Source organism: Notothenia rossii, assembly GCF_949606895.1.
Source record: "Notothenia rossii genome assembly, chromosome: 4".
Lineage (NCBI taxonomy): Eukaryota > Metazoa > Chordata > Actinopteri > Perciformes > Nototheniidae > Notothenia > Notothenia rossii.
This window is the reverse complement of record NC_136902.1, coordinates 94,702,889-94,723,692: the sequence shown is the minus strand read 5'-3', so window position 1 is coordinate 94,723,692 and position 20,804 is coordinate 94,702,889. Positions and strand designations below refer to the sequence as shown.

General features: G+C 42.1%; 1 protein-coding gene across 2 annotated transcripts; it reads left to right on the top strand.

Annotated features, from left to right (window-relative positions):
* Positions 1 to 1,507: 1,507 nt before the first annotated feature.
* On the top strand, positions 1,508 to 19,093 carry eif4h (eukaryotic translation initiation factor 4h). Of its 2 annotated transcripts, XM_079678608.1 has the most exons (8): positions 1,508 to 1,645; positions 4,227 to 4,399; positions 10,194 to 10,258; positions 11,512 to 11,656; positions 14,162 to 14,236; positions 14,644 to 14,823; positions 17,018 to 17,133; positions 18,539 to 19,093. In XM_079678608.1, the coding sequence occupies exons 1-8, from the start codon at positions 1,581 to 1,583 to the stop codon at positions 18,545 to 18,547; spliced, it is 828 nt and encodes a 275-aa protein (XP_079534734.1). In that variant the 5' UTR covers positions 1,508 to 1,580; the 3' UTR covers positions 18,548 to 19,093. The 2 variants fall into 2 exon arrangements, with proteins under 2 accessions (XP_079534734.1, XP_079534735.1); XM_079678609.1 differs by lacking the exon at positions 14,162 to 14,236.
* The last annotated feature ends 1,711 nt before the right edge of the window (positions 19,094 to 20,804 follow it).

The following is a 20,804-nucleotide window of genomic DNA, read 5'->3' as shown; positions in this document are numbered from 1 at the left end:
CCTGTGTCACGTGACAATTAAGTACAATTTTGAGGTACTTGTACTTAACTTGAGTATTTCTATGTTATACTACTTTGTATGTCTACTTCACTACAATTCAGAGTTTAAAAAAAAAAGAAAAGATATAGGATATTTGATATATGAGAGTAATACAATATATTTTTTTAAATGTTAAATTCATGATTTTAACATTGAGTTATTTAACCTTTGGGAACTGGGAGAGGTAACTGGTTCTAATTTTCATCATATCATTATTTGAATATTATTGTTTCTGGAAGATGTGTTTTGTGAGTAATATAATATAAAAAAACACACTGTTTTCACACGTAAATATATCTAATATGTATGCCCCAAATATGTATATATGTTCATTTTAATTCATTTATTATTTTAACTGATTTTTATTTTATCTTTTAATTGTATTAATTTCTAATCTTGTGTGAATCTGTCCTGTTTTTCATTCTCACCCTGTTGCTGTTTGAACTACTGAATTTCCCCATTAATACAGGTCTATCTGTTCTTATAATAAAGTGGTACATTCATCTGTTTGCAACTTATATATTTATCAATATTCCAATTACTTGTATATAGACTATTCTGCACTATATCTATTATATTCTATGTTATTTTATTTACTTGCACTATTATCAGTTTTATTGTAGTTGCACTGTTGGAGGAAGTCTTTGTGTCTTTATTAGGATCCCCATTACCACTAGCATGAGCATTGGCTATTCTTCCTGGGGTCCTCACACACACACAAAACATACATAAACATACATACAACAAAATTAAAACAAAACAAAACAGCTCATAATTTCATGCAGTTTACAGTGCTGTATGAAATGAAAACTAAAATGGTCCAATTTTCGCCATCATAAGGCCAAGCAAAAAATTACAAGTGGACATAATAATATATACACACCCACAGGCACAGTAACATTTTACTTTATAACACTGAGAGAATTTTTTAGCATTCTTTCATTGTCATATCGACACTGTAGCTAAGCACAAATGACAATAAAAAGCCTTGAATCTTAAATCTAGTGTGTTCCCGGACAGGCGCTCATTTATTACCCTGTTACTGTTTGAATTACTGAATCTCCCCATGGGGATTACTAAAGGTCCATTGTATCTGTCCTGGTTCTGAGCAGGACCTGTAAACTCATACTTGTTATTTCTTGTCATTGTAAAAGTTATTTCATTTTTGGTTGTTTTGTACAAAAACAAGTATTTGTTTTAAAGAATTAATCCAATATCACCATGCTGAGGACGGTTTCCTAATCTTTTATTTTCAAGTTAAATGTATGTTAGAGGGGGTATGACCAGAAAGGTTTTAAGCTCTTCTTGCCCCTGTTGAACATGACAGACTATTTGAGAATTATTATTTTTGCTTCTCTTTGTTATAATTATTATTACAATTATTATTATTGTTGTTTGTTTTGTTTCTGACATGTTCAATAAATTGACTAATAAAAAATAATAAAGTGGCGGTGTTTTTCCCGGACAGGCACTCTGAGGAAAGCTCAACCCGCTCCCCGTGTGACGTGAAGGACCTCCTCCTCCGACACACAGCAGCAGTGATGGCGGACTACGACAACTACGAGGATCGGGACCGGGCCTACGGGAGCTTCGGCGGCGGCAGAGGGTGAGTCTCCTCCGGCAACACTTCCTCCACACGGACAACCGCGGACAGAGAACCGGAAAATAGGGCTGTGTTCCCCGGTTCTCTGTGTGTGAGGAGGACCAGGCCCCGACCGGCCCTTCCTCAGAAGGCCGGACATGAGTGGGGGGAGGCCGGGCGCAACGGCAGGAAACACCGCGGTCTGACGCACACACATGTGGGGGAAATACACCCGAAAAATAACGTGTTTTAACTTGAGATCCCGGGGTAGTTTTACAGCGCTTTTATTCTGAGACAGGAATTGTTTTAATATCTGTAAAATGTTCTTATGCTAGGTTTTTTTTTTTTTATCTCATACGTTTGTTTGTATGTATAGTTTCTTAATATGTAGGTGCGGTGAGCTGAGCAATTCATCGTAAAGTGCAACTGCGCGTTATATACCTGTACATGTATATCTAGATGTATGTACTTTATACTGACGTATGGCAATACAATGTGTTGAATCAGGTGCAGGCTGCCCGCATGGCTGCATCATGTGTCCGCAGCGTCTCCTCCAGACATGAGGCTGTGTATCGATCTGTTACTGGTCACTTAAAGGGGACACATCCTGCTCATGTCCTGCTTCATATGACTAGAGTCTCTACTGGGACACGTCTTCATTAATTAATGTTCAAAAAGCTATTTATTTTTCTCATACTGTCGGTGATGCAGCCACATTTTAACCCTGTTTCTGAAACCAGAGCCCAGTCTGCTCTGATTGGTTAGCTGGCCGGCTCTGTTGTGATTGGTCACCAGATACAGATGTCCCGCCCCTTAGCCTATTACGTACAATGTGTTGGAGCACTAGCCAATAGGAGCGTGAGTGTTCCACAGTGATGTCACTATTTTCAGGAAGTAAACATCAAATGGAAGTGTTTGGGCCATTTTGGGGTGGGAGAGAAACACAGGGATTTGAGCCTCTGCAGACCATTTACATGCACTACCACCTACAGGAGAGGGAACACCACAACAAGCAGAATAGGTCCCCTCTTTTTTAAAAGTGTGTTGGCTTCAGGCTGCTGAGTCTCCTCGAGGAACAGATACAGATTTTACTTTATTTATTTGCTAACAAAGTCACAAGTTTAGATAAAAAACAAGAACACAGATGTATTATATCATGGTATGAGTAGATTACAATGCACCTGCTCTAATGTTGTTATTATTAGCATTAAAAGAATGGATAATATATATATTTTTAAACTGACACTCAAAAGGTACTTTAATTGCAGGGATCTTAAAACATATGTATTATTGTAAAGGTAACAACCCCCTGATATTCAGACATCCAGCTGTGACTTCACTACAGACGACAATTTAGAATTGATTTTGAAATGATTGTACTGGTTTTATAAAGCTGGAAATGGTTTGGCACCCTCATTTTATTTGTATTATCCCACCTTTTACCTCCTCGTGTCCCTGCAGCGACTACGGTCATTACTTTGACTTCCAACATTACAACTGTTTACTTTCACGATTGACATCAGCACCATTAGCTGTGATAAGGTGTTTCCAACAGGCGTACTGACTGACCGGTTCCCATTGGTTACGATAGGTAGGTAGATGGATAGATAGGTAGGTAGGTAGATGGATGGATAGGTAGGTATGTAGGTAGGTAGGTAGATGGATGGATAGGTAGGTAGGTAGATGGATGGATGGATAGGTATGTATGTAGATGGATGGATGGATAGGTAGGTAGGTAGGTAGGTAGGTAGTTGGATGGATGGATGGATGGATGGATAGGTAGGTAGGTAGATGGATGGATGGGTAGGTAGGTAGGTAGGTGGATGGATGGATGGATGGATGGATGGATAGGTAGGTAGGTAGATGGATGGATGGGTAGGTAGGTAGGTAGGTAGGTGGATGGATGGATGGATGGATGGATGGATAGGTAGGTAGGTAGACGGATGGATGGGTAGGTAGGTAGGTAGGTAGGTGGATGGATGGATGGATAGGTAGGTAGGTAGGTGGATGGATGGATGGATGGATAGGTAGGTAGGTAGGTAGGTAGGTAGGTAGGTAGGTAGGTAGGTAGATGGATGGATGGATGGATAGGTAGGTAGATGGATGGATGGATGGATGGATGGATAGGTATGTAGGTTGATAGGTAGGTAGATGGATGGATGGGTAGGTAGGTAGGTAGAGTTTTTAATAGTCACATATATCCCAACTGTTATAACTTAGATTATTTTAATTAAACAAGGAAAATGCATACATACATTAATCTTTAAAAGATGAAATCAAGCTTTATTATTATTAGAGCACATTACAACAACTGTGAACATACACGAACCCTAACCCTCAAAGAATGCAACCACTGCTATTTAGAAATACTTCTGGCTATTTGACTAATATATATTTCTAGACTGTAAGTGAATATCACATTGAAATTGAATGTTATCTCGTTGCTCTGCCATCGCTCTGCTTTTGCCACTCTTATTGATTGTGTCTATTTTTTGACTGCAGTGAGAGTTGCCAAAGAAATGTCGTTGTACTTTGTATGAAGACAATAAAGATATATTCTATGATAGTTGTAGTAATTGTTGTGTTCATCATCTCTCCCCCCCAGGCCCCGGGCAGGCGGCAGGAAGCAGAAGGAGCTTCCCACGGAGCCTCCCTTCACGGCGTACGTTGGGAACCTGCCGCTGAACGCCGTGCAGGGCGACATCGACATCATCTTCAAAGAGCTCAACATGCGCAGCGTGAGGCTGGTCCGCGACAAAGAAACAGACAAGTTCAAAGGTCAGTGCCACGAAGTCACTGGCAATGCCGATCCGTACCGGAAGCCTTGATTTGATTTGATTCTAATGTGTAAAAAAATGATGATAATAATGAAATGAAACATGAGAATCGTGATGCTGTACAAACTTAAGGAGTGTCAAATTGATAAACAAAAATATAACTGATTTACAAATTATATATAAACAAATAATCTACCTAATACACATCCGAAAAGGGGAGGAGTTTACACGTATTTAATCCCACCCCTTCTCCCAAAAACTCAATTATTAACACATATATATTTGTTGCTTAAAAGAATACATTTGTTATTGAAAAACAATCAAATAAATAAACAAACAAATCCATGAAAGGTAAATGGTAATCAAGAAAAGATAAATAACAAACCAAATAAACCCAGGGGGTCCGCGGGGTCTTAAAAAGTATTAAGTATTAAACTGCATTTCCCAAGGTATTACATTTTGTATCTTGTTTTCAGTAAGTATATAAATGGTCCAAAGAGGTTGTATTCTACAGTCTGCCTGAATGTAATCATTGCGTAGGTGTGTAGTGTGATTCTGTGTACTTTATTGATGGCGTTGGATTTGACGTAATCTGAACAGGACATCGCACGCTCACTGCTTGATAGCACGAAGGCCCGTTTACGCCGGTTGGTAAACAACATCGTTATGGGGAAATGCAAGTCTGCGTCCAAATGGTTGGAAGATAAGGAGGAAGGGTCATATCACCCCCATCCTGAAATCACTACACTGGCTCCCCGTGGAATTGAGGATCGAATTCAAGGTCTCCGTCCTCACACACCAGTGTATCTATGGAACAGCCCCTCCATACCTCAAGGAACTCCTCATCCCCCTTACCTCCGTGCGGACCACCCGCTCCAGCAACTCAAACCTCCTCAAACCCCCGAGGACTAAGCTCCGTACCATGGGAGACCGGGCCTTCTGCTCGGCTGCCCCCAGTCTGTGGAACGCTCTCCCCGACCACATGAGAGCATCACAGACCGTGGAGGTTTTTAAAAAAGGCCTCAAAACCCACCTCTTCAATAGAGCCTTTCCCTAGACCTTTTATTTATTTATTATCACCCTTTTATCTTATTTTATTCTTTTTACTTATTTATTTTTATTTATTGCTTTTTATTCTTTTTACGATGTTAGCACTTCGGGATTTGAATGCAAATATGAAGTGCTTTATAAATTAAAGCCATTATTATTATTATTATTATTATTAAGGACAATCAATACTGTATATAGTGAATGTGAGGTAAAGTGTGTCGCCAAGGTAACCGGTTAAAACTCAAAGTGGAGATGAGGTCTGACAATGTATGAGAGGGTCTTAAAAAAGGTCTTAGAAGGTCTTCCATCTGACTTCAGGACTCCTGCATACTAGGGGTGTAACGGTTCACAAACATTTTGGTTCGGTACGTACCTCGGTTTTTAGGTCACGTTTTCGGTACAGCAGAAAAAATTATCATAAAATATATATATATATATTTTTTTGTATTATTATTAAACTGTGAATATTCACTCAAATAAATACAAAATATAATAAAATAAACATTAAGGTGCAGCATTTTGATGAACTGAAGTAATCTGTATTTGAACTGTACTGTGCTCGTACCTAAGCAGCCAGTTTGACATTAGGACTTGCTTGTCGTTGTATTTTCATGTTTGTTTAAAGAAAGATGAACTTGTCCACATTGCTTGCTGAAAGGCCAGATGTGCTGGCACTAACAATGTCTCCTGCTGTGGAGAACACCCTCTCTAGGGACAGAGGTAGCAGGTACAGCCAGGTAGCGCTTTGCTAACATGGCAACATAAGGAGATTTTGGCGTTTGTAATACAGGCATGAAATTCGCAGTTTTGAAATCAAAATAGAAAACATTGTTGCTTGCGTCCAAAGTAGCACAATTCATTATGTCAAACCTTGGAAAGTATCTAGATATCCCTGCCCTAATGCCAAAGGAACTGTCAACTGAATATGTGTCGCCGTTTGATGTCTATGTCTGGACCGCTGCGTAAAAAGGAGGGTTTCTGCCCCGTTGCTTCTCTTCTTACTTCTATCTTCTATAAGAATAAAACACGGAGGAGGGAGATCTCTTTTTCTCCCCCTCTTCTGAGAGCCCAGCAGCTGATCTCAGAGCACGCTCCCCTCTCTTGCAGGGGGGCGTGGTCAGCTGCAGCTCACAGAATCGGCCTTTTCTTTAAATATAATTTTAAAATGTCGATACAGTAGCCCCTTTTTTAAAATAGTATTTATAGGTGTTGCTATCTGTTTTGTGTAGCGTGGTTCTACAAGCAAGTCAGTGCATTCATGGGGTGGTGTCAGAGAGTTACAAGGGTCTGTCAATGCAATGAAAACATTTGGCCACAGCAAATCATTTATATTAAACATGTCATTTGTACTTTTGAATACTTCAGTACAAAGGATGTATTGAATAATACTGAAAAGTGTTTAATGTTTTGATAATGCTGGAAACCATCTATCGGCTATCTTTGCCAATAAAATGTATTAAAATCTGAATTACATAACATTGTATTGGCTGTCAGTCATGATGGAAGAGTACACAAGTTAAGTTACAGCATGTCCACCATCTGCATTAAGCCCTTACCACATTGTGCCTCATATACTGTAAATGTTAGACCCAGTGGCAGGCTGGCATGAAATGTCTTGCATAATACTTAGTAAGGAGGCCATAATACTTTTGACTCATGGCTGAAGTTAAGTTTCTCCAGCTCTCCCCAGGTTGGCAAAAAAATGCATCTCAAAATGCATCAGATTGATGCTTTAAAATATGGAATATTCAAAATTCCGGGGGAGCATGCCCCCGGACCCCCCGAGAGGGATAATATCCTTCTCACCTTTTTTACCCCTGACCCGTTTTCATGCCTGGTAATAGCTTTGGCTCGGTCTGAACTCTTTGCGAGGGGTGGAGGCTTAAATGCTAGCGGGAGTTGGGTTTGCACTTCAGTGTTTTTTCTTTTGGTACCGGTGATATTCACGTTCGGGTGATGCCTTTTCAAATGAGTGTGCAAGTTTGATGTATTGCCAGCCGCGTAACCAATGTTAGTTGAACAATGCCGACAAACAGCTTTGGTTCGGTCCACCTGTCTTTGTCCGTCATCCTTGTACGTAACTGCGAAACCTAAATGTTCCCAAACCGGAGACCTCAATGATGCTGGAGGATTTTCGAGCTCAACTTTATCTGCGTTCACCATTTCGACAGTTCCTCAAATTACTGACTACATTTGAACGCATACCTGTGACCAGCTCCCATAGTATGCCTCTCGTCCAATGAAATGACTCGCTCTATGACGCGTTGAACCCAATGTGAGCAAATTACTCTGAATGCTGCGACGCAGCACCTGAGATTACTTCCAAGAAGTTGTTCACGTTCTCAATTTTTTGCGTTTAACATTATATTCGTTCGGTACACTTTGGTATACACGTGTACCGAACCGAAGGGCCCGGTACGGGTACGGGTACCGTTACACCCCTAGTGCATATACACAGAAACCGTAAACACCCAGTTAGGATTAAACAACTTCATCCCCCGATTTGTTCTGCAAATGTTTCCGAATACGCAGTTACGCCCCCATGATGCCTTTTATCTTTGGTTTGATTAGTTATAAAATACTTTAATTTGTCCTTATTTCATAAACTCTTTCTCTTGTGTGTCATTCAACAGCCAAGGAAAGCATTGGAAGAAGTACTTGGTTCCATTAATTGAGTAAAAGTACAAATACTAGTATGGTCCTAAAATACTCCACTGCAGGTAAAACTCCTGCTCTCAAATCTGAACTTTATTAAAAGTACAAAGTGTCGGCAGCTAGGTAATCATTTATATCTAAATGTACTCGGAAGTAAAAGTACTTTTTATGCAGAATGGATGTTTTCACATTATTATATGATCCTTTTTTTTATAAATGTGAGAGCATTTTAGTTTGGCAACGCGGACCGAGTTTAGATCCTAGAAGTACTGAATAAAACTTTGGCACTTTCTGGACAACACCGAGGAGTGGATTATGAAATATTAGATTTAATTAGGGCTGCACAAATAAATAAAATAATTGTTTTTATTTTATTTATTTGTTCTGTCTTTGTATACATGTATGTATGTAGGTACGTGTACATGTGTGTGGGTATGTGTACACATCTATGTGTATATGTGGGTATACATGTGAGTATATGGGTACATGTATTACTGTTACTATTCTTTATTCCCTTATCTATACATTTGCTTTTAATATTATCTTCTACATTACTTTAGCCTATACATGTATATATTTGATTTAGTTAGTTATTTAATTTACTAGCTAGGACCGGGAGGGGGGGAAATGGGAAAAATAAATAAAAATACTGACTGTATAAATGTAGACTCGTTGTGCCTGACTCAATAAAAAAAATATTAAAAAAAAAAGAATTAGGGCTGCACGATATTGGAAAAAACTGACATTGCGATTTCCCCCCCCCCCGTGATATATATATATATATTTATAAAACGGACAAGTCAAATCAAACAATCTGATTGGTTCTTAGCCGTGATATACTGAGCGTATACCACGGGGAGAATTGTAAGTTACTTTTCACAACAAGTCAGTATGCCTCCACGTCTGAGAAAAACAGTATACCGTTTTCATACTGGAACAAGAAAGCAGCGGAGAAGTAACGGGGCATAAGCCCTCCTTTTTGACGCAGCGGTCCAGACATAGACATCAAACGGCAAAACATATTCAGTGTGCAGTTCCTTTGGCATTAGGGCAGGGATATCTAGATACTTTTGAAGGTTTGACATAATGAATTGTGCTACTTTTAAAGCAAGCAACGATGTTTTCAAATCTGTAATCAAAGAGGTCCGCAAAAACGCTATCGACCAATCAGATTGCTTGATTTCACTTGTCAGTTTTATAAATATATTTAAATTTCTTCCGTTACGAAACAAACTTACAAAGCATAAAATGGAAACATTTAAGATGAACTTCGACCTCCGGGGGGGTCTTACTATGGAGGAGTGGATTGAGCAGTGCCGATCTCCAGAAAAAAAAGCACCTAAACGACGACATGCAGAGCTACGTGAAGAGCAGGTAGACCAACTGGAAAAGTAGCACCATTCAAAAGCTTTCTGATGCGGGTCTTGAAACAAAGCAGAGAAATTATGAGCGTTAGTGGCCACAGGTGCGAAAGCTCTCTCCAGAGCTACTGGAAGCCCAATCTCGGGGACCGGAGAAAGTGGAGCAATATTCTCTCCACGCCAAGCAACAGCCTAGAACAACCTCAACCTATACAAGTCACCACGTAAGCCATGCTACTGATGCTGGACAGTTTTTCAGTGGCTGCACAATAAACAGCAACATACACATTCATGTAAATAAACAGCCAAATAATGGATCAACGCTCTCTGTCTAATATGTTCGCTAGCTGTTAGTGTTGTTGCATAGCAACCACCTCGCACTATGTTTTGTGCAGAAGGCAACGGAGGGACCTTTTTTATTTTGAACATCATTATTTACTAATAAAAACTATTTAAATTAGAGTGTGTATTTTTCTTTCATATTGCCACACTTGGTAACGTTTTATAAAAGCAATAGCTCACTTCAGGCCGTGATATATGCTCATTATATCACAGCTAAGGGGCGTGGTTCGGCCCGAAACAAAAATACACACTCTAATTTAAATAGTTTTTATTAGTAAATAATGATGGAAGCTTCCTGACGGATAAAGGATTTTTCATCTGTGTGTTTGGGTCGACTCCGTGAGCTGCTGATAAAGTTTTTTCTTTGCGCTTCCTTCTCTCCTTCAGGCTTCTGTTATGTGGAGTTTGAAGATCTGGAGTCTCTAAAGGAAGCGTTGACGTACGACGGAGCTGTGAGTATGAAGAAGTAGAGACACTACATACTGATATACAGCTGAGCATCAGCAGGAGAGGACTCTTTAAAGTAGAGACACTACATACTGATATACACCTGAACATCAGCAGGAGAGGACTCTTTAAAGTAGAGACACTACATACTGATATACACCTGAGCATCAGCAGGAGAGGACTCTTTAAAGTAGAGACACTACATACTGATATACACCTGAACATCAGCAGGAGAGGACTCTTTAAAGTAGAGACACTACATACTGATATACACCTGAACATCAGCAGGAGAGGACTCTTTAAAGTAGAGACACTACATACTGATATACACCTGAACATCAGCAGGAGAGGACTCTTTAAAGTAGAGACACTACATACTGATATACACCTGAACATCAGCAGGAGAGGACTCTTTAAAGTAGAGACACTACATACTGATATACACCTGAACATCAGCAGGAGAGGACTCTTTAAAGTAGAGACACTACATACTGATATACACCTGAACATCAGCAGGAGAGGACTCTTTAAAGTAGAGGCACTACATACTGATATACACCTGAACATCAGCAGGAGAGGACTCTTTAAAGTAGAGACACTACATACTGATATACACCTGAACATCAGCAGGAGAGGACTTTTTAAAGTAGAGACACTACATACTGATATACAACTGAACATCAGCAGGAGAAGACTCTTTAAAGTAGACACTACATACTGATATACACCTGAACATCAGCAGGAGAGGACTCTTTAAAGTAGAGACACTACATACTGATATACACCTGAACATCAGCAGGAGAGGACTCTTTAAAGTAGAGACACTACATACTGATATACACCTGAACATCAGCAGGAGAGGACTCTTTAAAGTAGAGACACTACATACTGATATACACCTGAACATCAGCAGGAGAGGACTCTTTAAAGTAGAGACACTACATACTGATATACACCTGAACATCAGCAGGAGAGGACTCTTTAAAGTAGAGACACTACATACTGATATACACCTGAACATCAGCAGGAGAGGACTCTTTAAAGTAGAGACACTACATACTGATATACACCTGAACATCAGCAGGAGAGGACTCTTTAAAGTAGAGACACTACATACTGATATACACCTGAACATCAGCAGGAGAGGACTCTTTAAAGTAGAGACACTACATACTGATATACACCTCAGTAAAAATAATTTCTCTTTGGACATCAATGAATGAATTAAGTATGTCTTCTTCTTCTTCTTCTGCTTCAGCTGCTCGACCACAAGGCTCTGAGGGTCGACATCGCAGAAGGGCGGAGGCAAGAGAGGGGGGGCCCAGGGGGCGGCCGAGGCGGGGGCGGAGGCGGGGGCTTCGACTTCCGGAAAGATGACGTGCGAGGAGGAGGCGGCGGCGGAGGTACTTGTGTGATTGTGTGTGTGATTGTGTGTGTGATTGTGTGTGTGTGTGTGTGTGTGTGTGTGTGTGTGTGTGTGTGTGTGTGTGTGTGTGTGTGTGTGTGTGTGTGTGTGTGTGTGTGTGTGTGTGTGTGTGTGTGTGTGTGTGTGTGTGTGTGTGTGTGTGTGTGTGTGTGTGTGTGTGTGTGTGTGTGTGTGTGTGTGTGTGTGTGTGTGTGTGTGTGTGTGTGTGTGTGTGTGTGTGTGTGTGTGTGTGTGTGTGTGTGTGTGTGCGCGCGCGCATATGTGTGCGCATATGTGTGCGCGCGCGCATATGTGCGCGCGCGCATACGTGCGCGCGCGCATACGTGCGCGCGCGCATACGTGCGCGCGCGCATATGTGCGCGCGCGCATACGTGTGCGCGCGCATACGTGTGCGCGCGCATACGTGTGCGCGCGCGCATATGTGTGCGCGCGCGCATATGTGCGCGCGCGCATGTGTGCGCGCGCATGTGTGCGCGCGCATGTGTGCGCGGGAAGGGGGGTGCTGAGGGCGCTGCAGCACCCCCTAGCGGCAGGCAGGGGGTGCGGAGCTCCCCTGTCTGAATTATTATTTGACGGTTATTGCTGCTCCCGCTGTGCATAATCTGTGAAATATGGAGCCAATAAATTCCACATTGTTGGTAAAATAATATTTTGGCCTGCCCCGAATGTTTTTTCTGTAGCCCCGGACAATTCTACCTCAATAATATAATACATTAACCGTGCTTTACGTGAACCTCATCAAGACACTAGAAAGGACGGCAGGACTGTAATTTCCCGTGTTCAGTGAATGCAACAGAGGCAAGACACCAGACCAATCAGAGAGTTGCATGGAAATAAAAGTGTGCTTGTGTCATTCAAGCTCGCGGCTCTGTGTGTGTGCGGAAATAGCGCATTTAGTGTGTGTGAGAGAGGGGGAGAGAGAGAGGGACCGGTGCCAGCAGCAGGGACCGTGTTGTTAGCATCTGGTTAGCTAGCTGCACTAACGGACATACGGAGCTGTTTGTTCCTCAACAAGCTGGAGGAGAGCTCTCCTCTCAGACTGAGAGGCTCAGGTGAGCTAAAGGACTCTCTGAGTGTTTAGATAGTTCACTTTAGTCTAGTTATCTCAGTGGGTCTCAAACGGTTTGGTCAAAAATTATTCAAAATATTATTTCCGCGGCACACCTTCATATGATCATTATAGTTATAAAAAAAATAAGAGAATAAAGGAAACACAGTTATGAAATACTATATGGCAGTAAAACAAGAATACAGTTTGAAAGGGGAGTGATTTGTAAAATATCCATAAAGAAAAAGAACATCTGTTTCCAGTTGTGTTTCATCTGGGTGTTGAGAGATGTATCCATAGATCTCTTCATGTTGCTCTCAAAGTGCACCAGATTGATGCTTTTAACTTCAATATTTAAAAAAAATCTTCCCGGGGGACCATCCCCCCGGACCCCCCAAGAGGAGGTGAGGACCCCACTAGAGGAGGTGAGGTCCGCTCCCCACTCGTAAAACATAGCACTTTACCCCTGCCTATATGCCGTGAGCTGATTATCGAGCCTTCATTGTGACAGTCGCGGGTTTACTGTGTGTTTGCGTATGGGGAGTTTTTTTTTGTGCGTGCTCTATAGTGCCCGTAATAGTGTTCACTGGAGTCCAGCACCTCAGCACCCCCACTCAAAGTGTGTGTGTGTGTGTGTGTGTGTGTGTGTGTGTGTGTGTGTGTGTGTGTGTGTGTGTGTGTGTGTGTGTGAGAGTGTGTGTGTGTGTGTGTGTGTGTGTGTGTGTGTGTGTGTGTGTGTGTGTGTGTGTGTGTGTGTGTGTGTGTGTGTGTGTGTGTGTGTGTGTGTGTGTGTGTGTGTGTGTGTGTGTGTGTGTGTGTGTGTGTGTGTGTGTGTGTGTGTGTGTGTGTGTGTGTGTGTGTGTGTGTGTGTGTGTGTGTGTGTGTGTGTGTGTGTGTGTGTGTGTGTGTGTGTGTGTGTGTGTGTGTGTGTGTGTGTGTGTGTGTGTGTGTGTGTGTGTGTGTCTCCTCTGAGTAAAAACAATGACTTAAAAATAAAATAATTGTGGCTGTATTGAAATAGAATAGATTTGTTTCTAATAAAAACACAACAGGCTAAAGTCTAAATCTATTGGATAAGAACAATACTTTTTTTGTTGACAATTTGTCATCATTTTTTAACCTTTTTATCGAAGACATTTACACATTTTGTTCTTCAAACATTCTTTAAAAAAATACGAAAACATTTGGTACAGCCCCAAAAGTTTGGCTATAGTTTAAAAACTGTAAAACTAAATATAGAAAGTGAGACTCAGAGGAGGAGTCATCTTCACCTCCATCTTTCATCCGACAGCAAATCTCATGTTGAAATTTTACTTCCTTGAGCTTCTTCTCTTTAACATCTGCTCTGTGATTGGCTGATGGTCGACTAACAAGCCCCGCCTCCTCAATGCCCCCCCCCCTCCCCCAAGTGTTAACTCCCCCTGTCCCCTGCAGGACGAGGAGGCTCTCGAGGAGCTCCAGGAGGAGGAGGTCGAGGATCCAGAGAGGACTTCGATAATCAGGACGGAGGTCAGCAGAGCTGGAGGAATAAACTACATCCTTTCCTCTCTCCTCTCTCCTCTCCTCTCATCTCCTCTCATCTCCTCTCTCCTCTCTCCTCTCTCCTCTCTCCTCTCTATAGTATAAAACTTAAACTACATCAATACACCGAAAGCTAAGCTAAAGTTTTAAAGTGAAACAGACCCTGTTGACCTTTGACCCCACAGTTTGGCTCCGCCTCTTGAAGCTGCTGGACCACTCCCTGGTGTAATTTTGTTATTCCCAGCATGCCTTTCACCATCTCATGCTCATTGGTCACCTGACAGGTCCCGGCACCGCAGGAACACCTGAGGCCGTCCGACTGTAACTCACCTGTCTAACTCACCTGTCTGTAACTCACCTGTCTGTAACTCACCTGTCTGTCTGTCTGTTTCTAGGTTTCAGAGGAGATGACGACTTCATGGGTGGGCGGAGTCGGGGTACCGGTCGCCCCGGGGACAGGAGGGGGGCCCCGGGGGGTCCTGGTGGTCCTGGGGGGCCAGCTCGCTTCAGAGAGGGAGCTCCCCCCCGCGGAGGAGGAGGAGGGCCGGACCCAGACTTCAGGGAACCGTCTGAAGGTGACATCACTTCCTGTCTGTGTCCGTGTGATTCTGAAATCAGTGTTTTTAGTTTACTCCACGTTTTACGGGGTTCTTACGGTCATTAAAAACCTGGAAAAGTCTTTGAAATTCAAAATGCAAATTGCAGGTCCTGGAAAAGTTATGGAAATGTAACAAAAGTGATCTAATAGCCGAAATAGTAATATTATAGTGATAATACAAACTATCGTTTAGTAATGAAACCTGAAGTGGCATCTAACTGTCGAGGTGTTTTGCTGGTGAGAGATTTGAGTTGCTTTAGCCCGTAGAAGCTAGCAAGTCTACTATTTGATTTAGATCGGCACAACATGGTTCAGACCTTAGTTTCCTGTCCCATGTTCAAATAAACCATTTTCAGGTACCGCTGAGAAAGAGTCATTGTTTTGGTCATTATTAGCTAAAAGTCATTGAAAATCAGAAGTGAATGAATCCTGGGTTCTCTCTCCGTGTTCTCTCTCCGTGTTCTCTCTCCGTGTTCTCTCTCCGTGTTCTCTCTCTGTGTTCTCTCTCCGTGTTTTCTCTCCGTGTTCTCTCTCCGTGTTTTATCTCCGGGTTCTCTCTCCGTGTTCTCTCTCCGTGTTCTCTCTCTGTGTTTTCTCTCCGTGTTCTCTCTCCGTGTTTTATCTCCGGGTTCTCTCTCCGTGTTCTCTCTCCGTGTTCTCTCTCCGTGTTCTCTCTCCGTGTTCTCTCTCCGTGTTTTCTCTCCGTGTTCTCTCTCTGTGTTCTCTCTCCGTGTTCTCTCTCCGTGTTTTACCTCCGTGTTCTCTCTCCGTGTTCTCTCTCCGTGTTCTCTCTCCGTGTTCTCTCTCCGTGTTCTCTCTCTGTGTTCTCTCTCCGTGTTTTCTCTCTGGGTTCTCTCTCCGTGTTCTCTCTCCGTGTTCTCTCTCCGTGTTCTCTCTCTGTGTTCTCTCTCCGTGTTCTCTCTCCGTGTTCTCTCTCCGTGTTCTCTCTCCGTGTTCTCTCTCCGTGTTCTCTCTCTGTGTTCTCTCTCCGTGTTTTATCTCTGGGTTCTCTCTCCGTGTTCTCTCTCCGTGTTCTCTCTCCGTGTTCTCTCTCCGTGTTCTCTCTCCGTGTTCTCTCTCCGTGTTCTCTCTCCGTGTTTTATCTCTGGGTTCTCTCTCCGTGTTTTCTCTCCGTGTTCTCTCTCCGTGTTCTCTCTCCGTGTTCTCTCTCCGTGTTCTCTCTCCGTGTTCTCTCTCCGTGTTCTCTCTCCGTGTTCTCTCTCCGTGTTCTCTCTCCGTGTTCTCTCTCCGTGTTCTCTCTCCGTGTTCTCTCTCCGTGTTCTCTCTCCGTGTTCTCTCTCAGTGTTCTCTCTCCGTGTTCTCTCTCCGTGTTCTCTCTCCGTGTTCTCTCTCCGTGTTCTCTCTCCGTGTTCTCTCTCTGTGTTCTCTCTCCGTGTTCTCTCTCTGTGTTCTCTCTCCGTGTTCTCTCTCCGTGTTCTCTCTCCGTGTTCTCTCTCCGTGTTCTCTCTCCGTGTTTTCTCTCCGTGTTTTCTCTCCGTGTTCTCTCTCCGTGTTTTCTCTCCGTGTTCTCTCTCTGTGTTCTCTCTCCGTGTTTTCTCTCCGTGTTCTCTCTCCGTGTTTTCTCTCCGTGTTTTCTCTCCGTGTTTTCTCTCCGTGTTCTCTCTCCGTGTTTTCTCTCCGTGTTCTCTCTCCGTGTTCTCTCTCCGTGTTCTCTCTCCGTGTTCTCTCTCTGTGTTCTCTCTCCGTGTTCTCTCTCCGTGTTCTCTCTCCGTGTTCTCTCTCCGTGTTTTACCTCTGGGTTCTCTCTCCGTGTTTTACCTCTGTGTTCTCTCTCCGTGTTCTCTCTCCGTGTTTTACCTCTGGGTTCTCTCTCCGTGTTTTACCTCTGGGTTCTCTCTCCGTGTTTTACCTCTGTGTTCTCTCTCCGTGTTTTACCTCTGGGTTCTCTCTCCGTGTTCTCTCTCCGTGTTTTACCTCTGGGTTCTCTCTCCGTGTTCTCTCTCCGTGTTTTACCTCTGGGTTCTCTCTCCGTGTTCTCTCTCCGTGTTCTCTCTCCGTGTTTTACCTCTGGGTTCTCTCTCCGTGTTTTACCTCTGGGTTCTCTCTCCGTGTTCTCTCTCCGTGTTCTCTCTCCGTGTTTTACCTCTGGGTTCTCTCTCCGTGTTCTCTCTCCGTGTTTTACCTTCGTGTTCTCTCTCCATGTTTTGCAGAGGAGCGAGCACAGCGCCCTCGGCTGCAGCTGAAGCCTCGCACCGTCGGCGTGCCGCTGAACCAGGTCGCCAACCCCGAGTCGGCCATCTTTGGAGGAGCGAAGCCGCGAGAGGAGGTGATGCCCAAAGACATCCAATAAAAGAGACTGAGGGTTGGGGGGAGACAGAGAACTTTAACACGGGGGAAAGATAAACGCCGAGTTAGCATTCCTTCCTCCTCTTCCTCTTCTTCTTCTTCTTCACTGATGAATTATAATAACCCTAAACACAGCAAGCAGCTCGTGATGCATGTCTGAACTTTGTGTTTTTCTGCCCCCTCGCCACCGCTTACTGTGATGTCACGTCCTGTGGCCCCGCCCGCTTTTTCTCCCCGAAGGCGTTTAATCCGTAGTTATTTCGCTCACCTTCTTCTGGACGCTTCCTTTTCGTCTTCCTGTCGTCACAGGCGGGCGGGGTTTAATTGGCATCGGGACAGAATCCATGATTGAGTTTTCAGAAAAAGACAATTAATATTATTAGTATGATACCGTTAGTGATTAAGAAACGTTTTTAGTTTTTACACCAAGGCCTGTTCCTGTTTTAACTTAACAACACCATGAAGTACACTTATAGGGTCAACATACGGTTAAATCAGTTGCATTTATTTGTTTGTTTAAGTAGGATGGTTCACATCTTTCTGGAGAACAACGTGTAGTTTAGATCGATGATGTGCTGAAATGTAACGCCAGATATTCGGACACCTCAACTAAAGCTTTTGAATGTAAGAGAAATGTAAAATATTTCGTCTGTCAGGGAATGTTTTATTATGTCCCACACACCCTGAAGGCAGCGCAGGTTAAAGGTAGCAGCGAGGGGGCGTGGCCTGCAGGTACGACTCCTCTGATCAGTCAACACTAAAATGGATGAATGCTTCTTTCTTTGCTTTTTCTAATCAACCCTCGATTTGTATTTGTATTTCTTCCCCCTTTAAACATGTTTTGCTTTTTTTCTCAGACAAAACTTAGCGACTTTAAAGCAAAACAAATGTTTCTTTAATCATTCATTTATGTGTTTATCTATCTTAATGTGCACCTTTTTAATTAACCTGCTTCACTGCTAACAAAATAAACGTTTTAGCTGTGATTTAATTGCAACAAACGCTGGAACAGGATGCAGGAATCACTCCCATCATGATGGGGGTTTGTAAAAAGAATTTGTGTTTGTCAAGAAAAGTATTTAAAAACACGTCTGCATGGAGTTTGGTGGGTCAGGGCTAAGCTAACGTGTTAGCCTCTTCATTCACACTCAAAGAATTATTCGGAAGAGAATCGCTCGTTAAATCTTATTTTATATGTTTATAAGTCTTTTATATTTCCATCTCATTCACATTTTTCAAATCTTTTACTGCCCCCCCCCCCCCCTCTCTTCCGGAGCGTGAATGAAAGGCAGGAATGAACCATGACGAGAAGCTGGACGTACAACTGTTTCATTATCCTCTATAATTTTAATATCTCCCTTTTGTTCTTCCTCCGTGTCCTCTAGCTGCCCTGATTCATTAAAAATCAGCCCCCCTCTGACCAGAAGGTGGCGCTGCCCCCCCCCCCCCTGCAGGAAGAAGAAATTAAAAGGTTTTTGTGCTGTTTTTTTTTTTTTTCTTTTGTTATTTCCGTGTGCATCTTGTGAAAGCCGACTGCCGCCAATAAAGTTTTGTAAAAATTGATGAAATGTTTGGAATGAACTGCAGAAGTCCAAATTATTGTTATGGTGCGGAGACGTTTGGTTTTGTGGTTCAAACTGTAATTATTTTGCATCTTTGCGGAGGAGACGGTACGGGGTGTGTGTGGTTTTGGGGGGGGGGTCGCGTTATGAGAAGGTTTAATAAACAGTTCTCCTGGACGTTTGCTTTACTGTACTATAGAATAAATAAACGGCTGTTTTAACTTTTTTCTTTTTGTTCATTTTTCTTTCCTACACTGTTTATGGCAATAAAACTATCATCAACGTCAACAAACAAATGTGTTTACTTTCATGGGGGGAAGGGGGCTCGGTTTAATTTAGATGTAAGGAATACAAAAATAAAGCTTGTCCTCTTTCTGCCTCTGTGTTTCGAGGAAGTGTTTATTTCTACCTGGAACATCTTTTGTGTTTCAAATGCAGTGACGGAAAGTACATTTACTCAGAGTGGACATTAACACTCACTTACTACTTTAAAGAGTCCTCTCCTGCTGATGCTCAGGTGTATATCAGTATGTAGTGTCTCTACTTTAAAGAGTCCTCTCCTGCTGATGTTCAGGTGTATATCAGTATGTAGTGTCTCTACTTTAAAGAGTCCTCTCCTGTTCATGTTCAGGTGTATATCAGTATGTAGTGTCTCTACTTTAAAGAGTCCTCTCCTGCTGATGTTCAGGTGTATATCAGTATGTAGTGTCTCTACTTTAAAGAGTCCTCTCCTGCTGATGTTCAGGTGTATATCAGTATGTAATGTCTCTACTTTAAAGAGTCCTCTCCTGCTGATGTTCAGGTGTATATCAGTATGTAGTGTCTCTACTTTAAAGAGTCCTCTCCTGCTGATGTTCAGGTGTATATCAGTATGTAGTGTCTCTACTTTAAAGAGTCCTCTCCTGCTGATGTTCAGGTGTATATCAGTATGTAGTGTCTCTACTTTAAAGAGTCCTCTCCTGCTGATGTTCAGGTGTATATCAGTATGTAGTGTCTCTACTTTAAAGAGTCCTCTCCTGCTGATATTCAGGTGTATATCAGTATGTAGTGTCTCTACTTTAAAGAGTTCTCTCCTGCTGATGTTCAGGTGTATATCAGTATGTAATGTCTCTACTTTAAAGAGTCCTCTCCTGCTGATGTTCAGGTGTATATCAGTATGTAGTGTCTCTACTTTAAAGAGTCCTCTCCTGCTGATGTTCAGGTGTATATCAGTATGTAGTGTCTCTACTTTAAAGAGTCCTCTCCTGCTGATGTTCAGGTGTATATCAGTATGTAGTGTCTCTACTTTAAAGAGTCCTCTCCTGCTGATGTTCAGGTGTATATCAGTATGTAGTGTCTCTACTTTAAAGAGTCCTCTCCTGCTGATGTTCAGGTGTGTATCAGTATGTAGAGTCTCTACTTTAAAGAGTCCTCTCCTGCTGATGTTCAGGTGTATATCAGTATGTAGTGTCTCTACTTTAAAGAGTCCTCTCCTGCTGATGTTCAGGTGTATATCAGTATGTAGTGTCTCTACGGGAAAAAACATGTCATGGAAATATATCCTTAAACGTATATTAAAAAAACACTTCATCCAAAAGATTATTTAGTAAAAGAAAAATAATTATGACTTTAAAAAAACAGGGGTGGAAAGTAACTAAGTATTCACTCAAGCAGTGTTCTGAGTACTTTGACATTTTTGTACTTTAAGTGTTTCCATTTGATGATTTATACTTCTACTCCACTACATTTCAGAGGTAAATACTGTACTTTTTCCCGCACAACGTGTACAGTTACTTTGTACATATGAAAACACATGATATGCTGATACAGTAAAATGCAGTACTTTAGTACTAATCCACAAAGTATTTCGAGAAAAACTACAATACTAAAAGCTGTAACATATATTATAACCATCAGAATAAAATACTGTGAAAATATCCATTCTGCATAATGAGTACTTTTACTTTTGATACTTTGATACTTTAGTTATGTACTGTGTATCTTTTCTGAATTGGGTAATCGTGTAAAATTAGTACTTTTACTAGTATTGTCTATTTTGGTGCTAATACTTTTAGTACTTTTACTTCAGTACAATTATGAAAACCAGGAC

What these genes read in the sequence shown, in the direction of transcription:
- eif4h (XM_079678608.1), top strand. Translation starts at nt 1,581, where the DNA reads ATGGCGGACTACGACAACTACGAGGATCGGGACCGGGCCTACGGGAGC. An exon ending in AGCTTCGGCGGCGGCAGAGG is followed by an intron (nt 1,646 to 4,226) that starts GTGAGTCTCCTC and finishes TCTCCCCCCCAG; the next exon opens with GCCCCGGGCAGGCGGCAGGA. An exon ending in CTTCAGGGAACCGTCTGAAG is followed by an intron (nt 14,824 to 17,017) that starts GTGACATCACTT and finishes CATGTTTTGCAG; the next exon opens with AGGAGCGAGCACAGCGCCCT.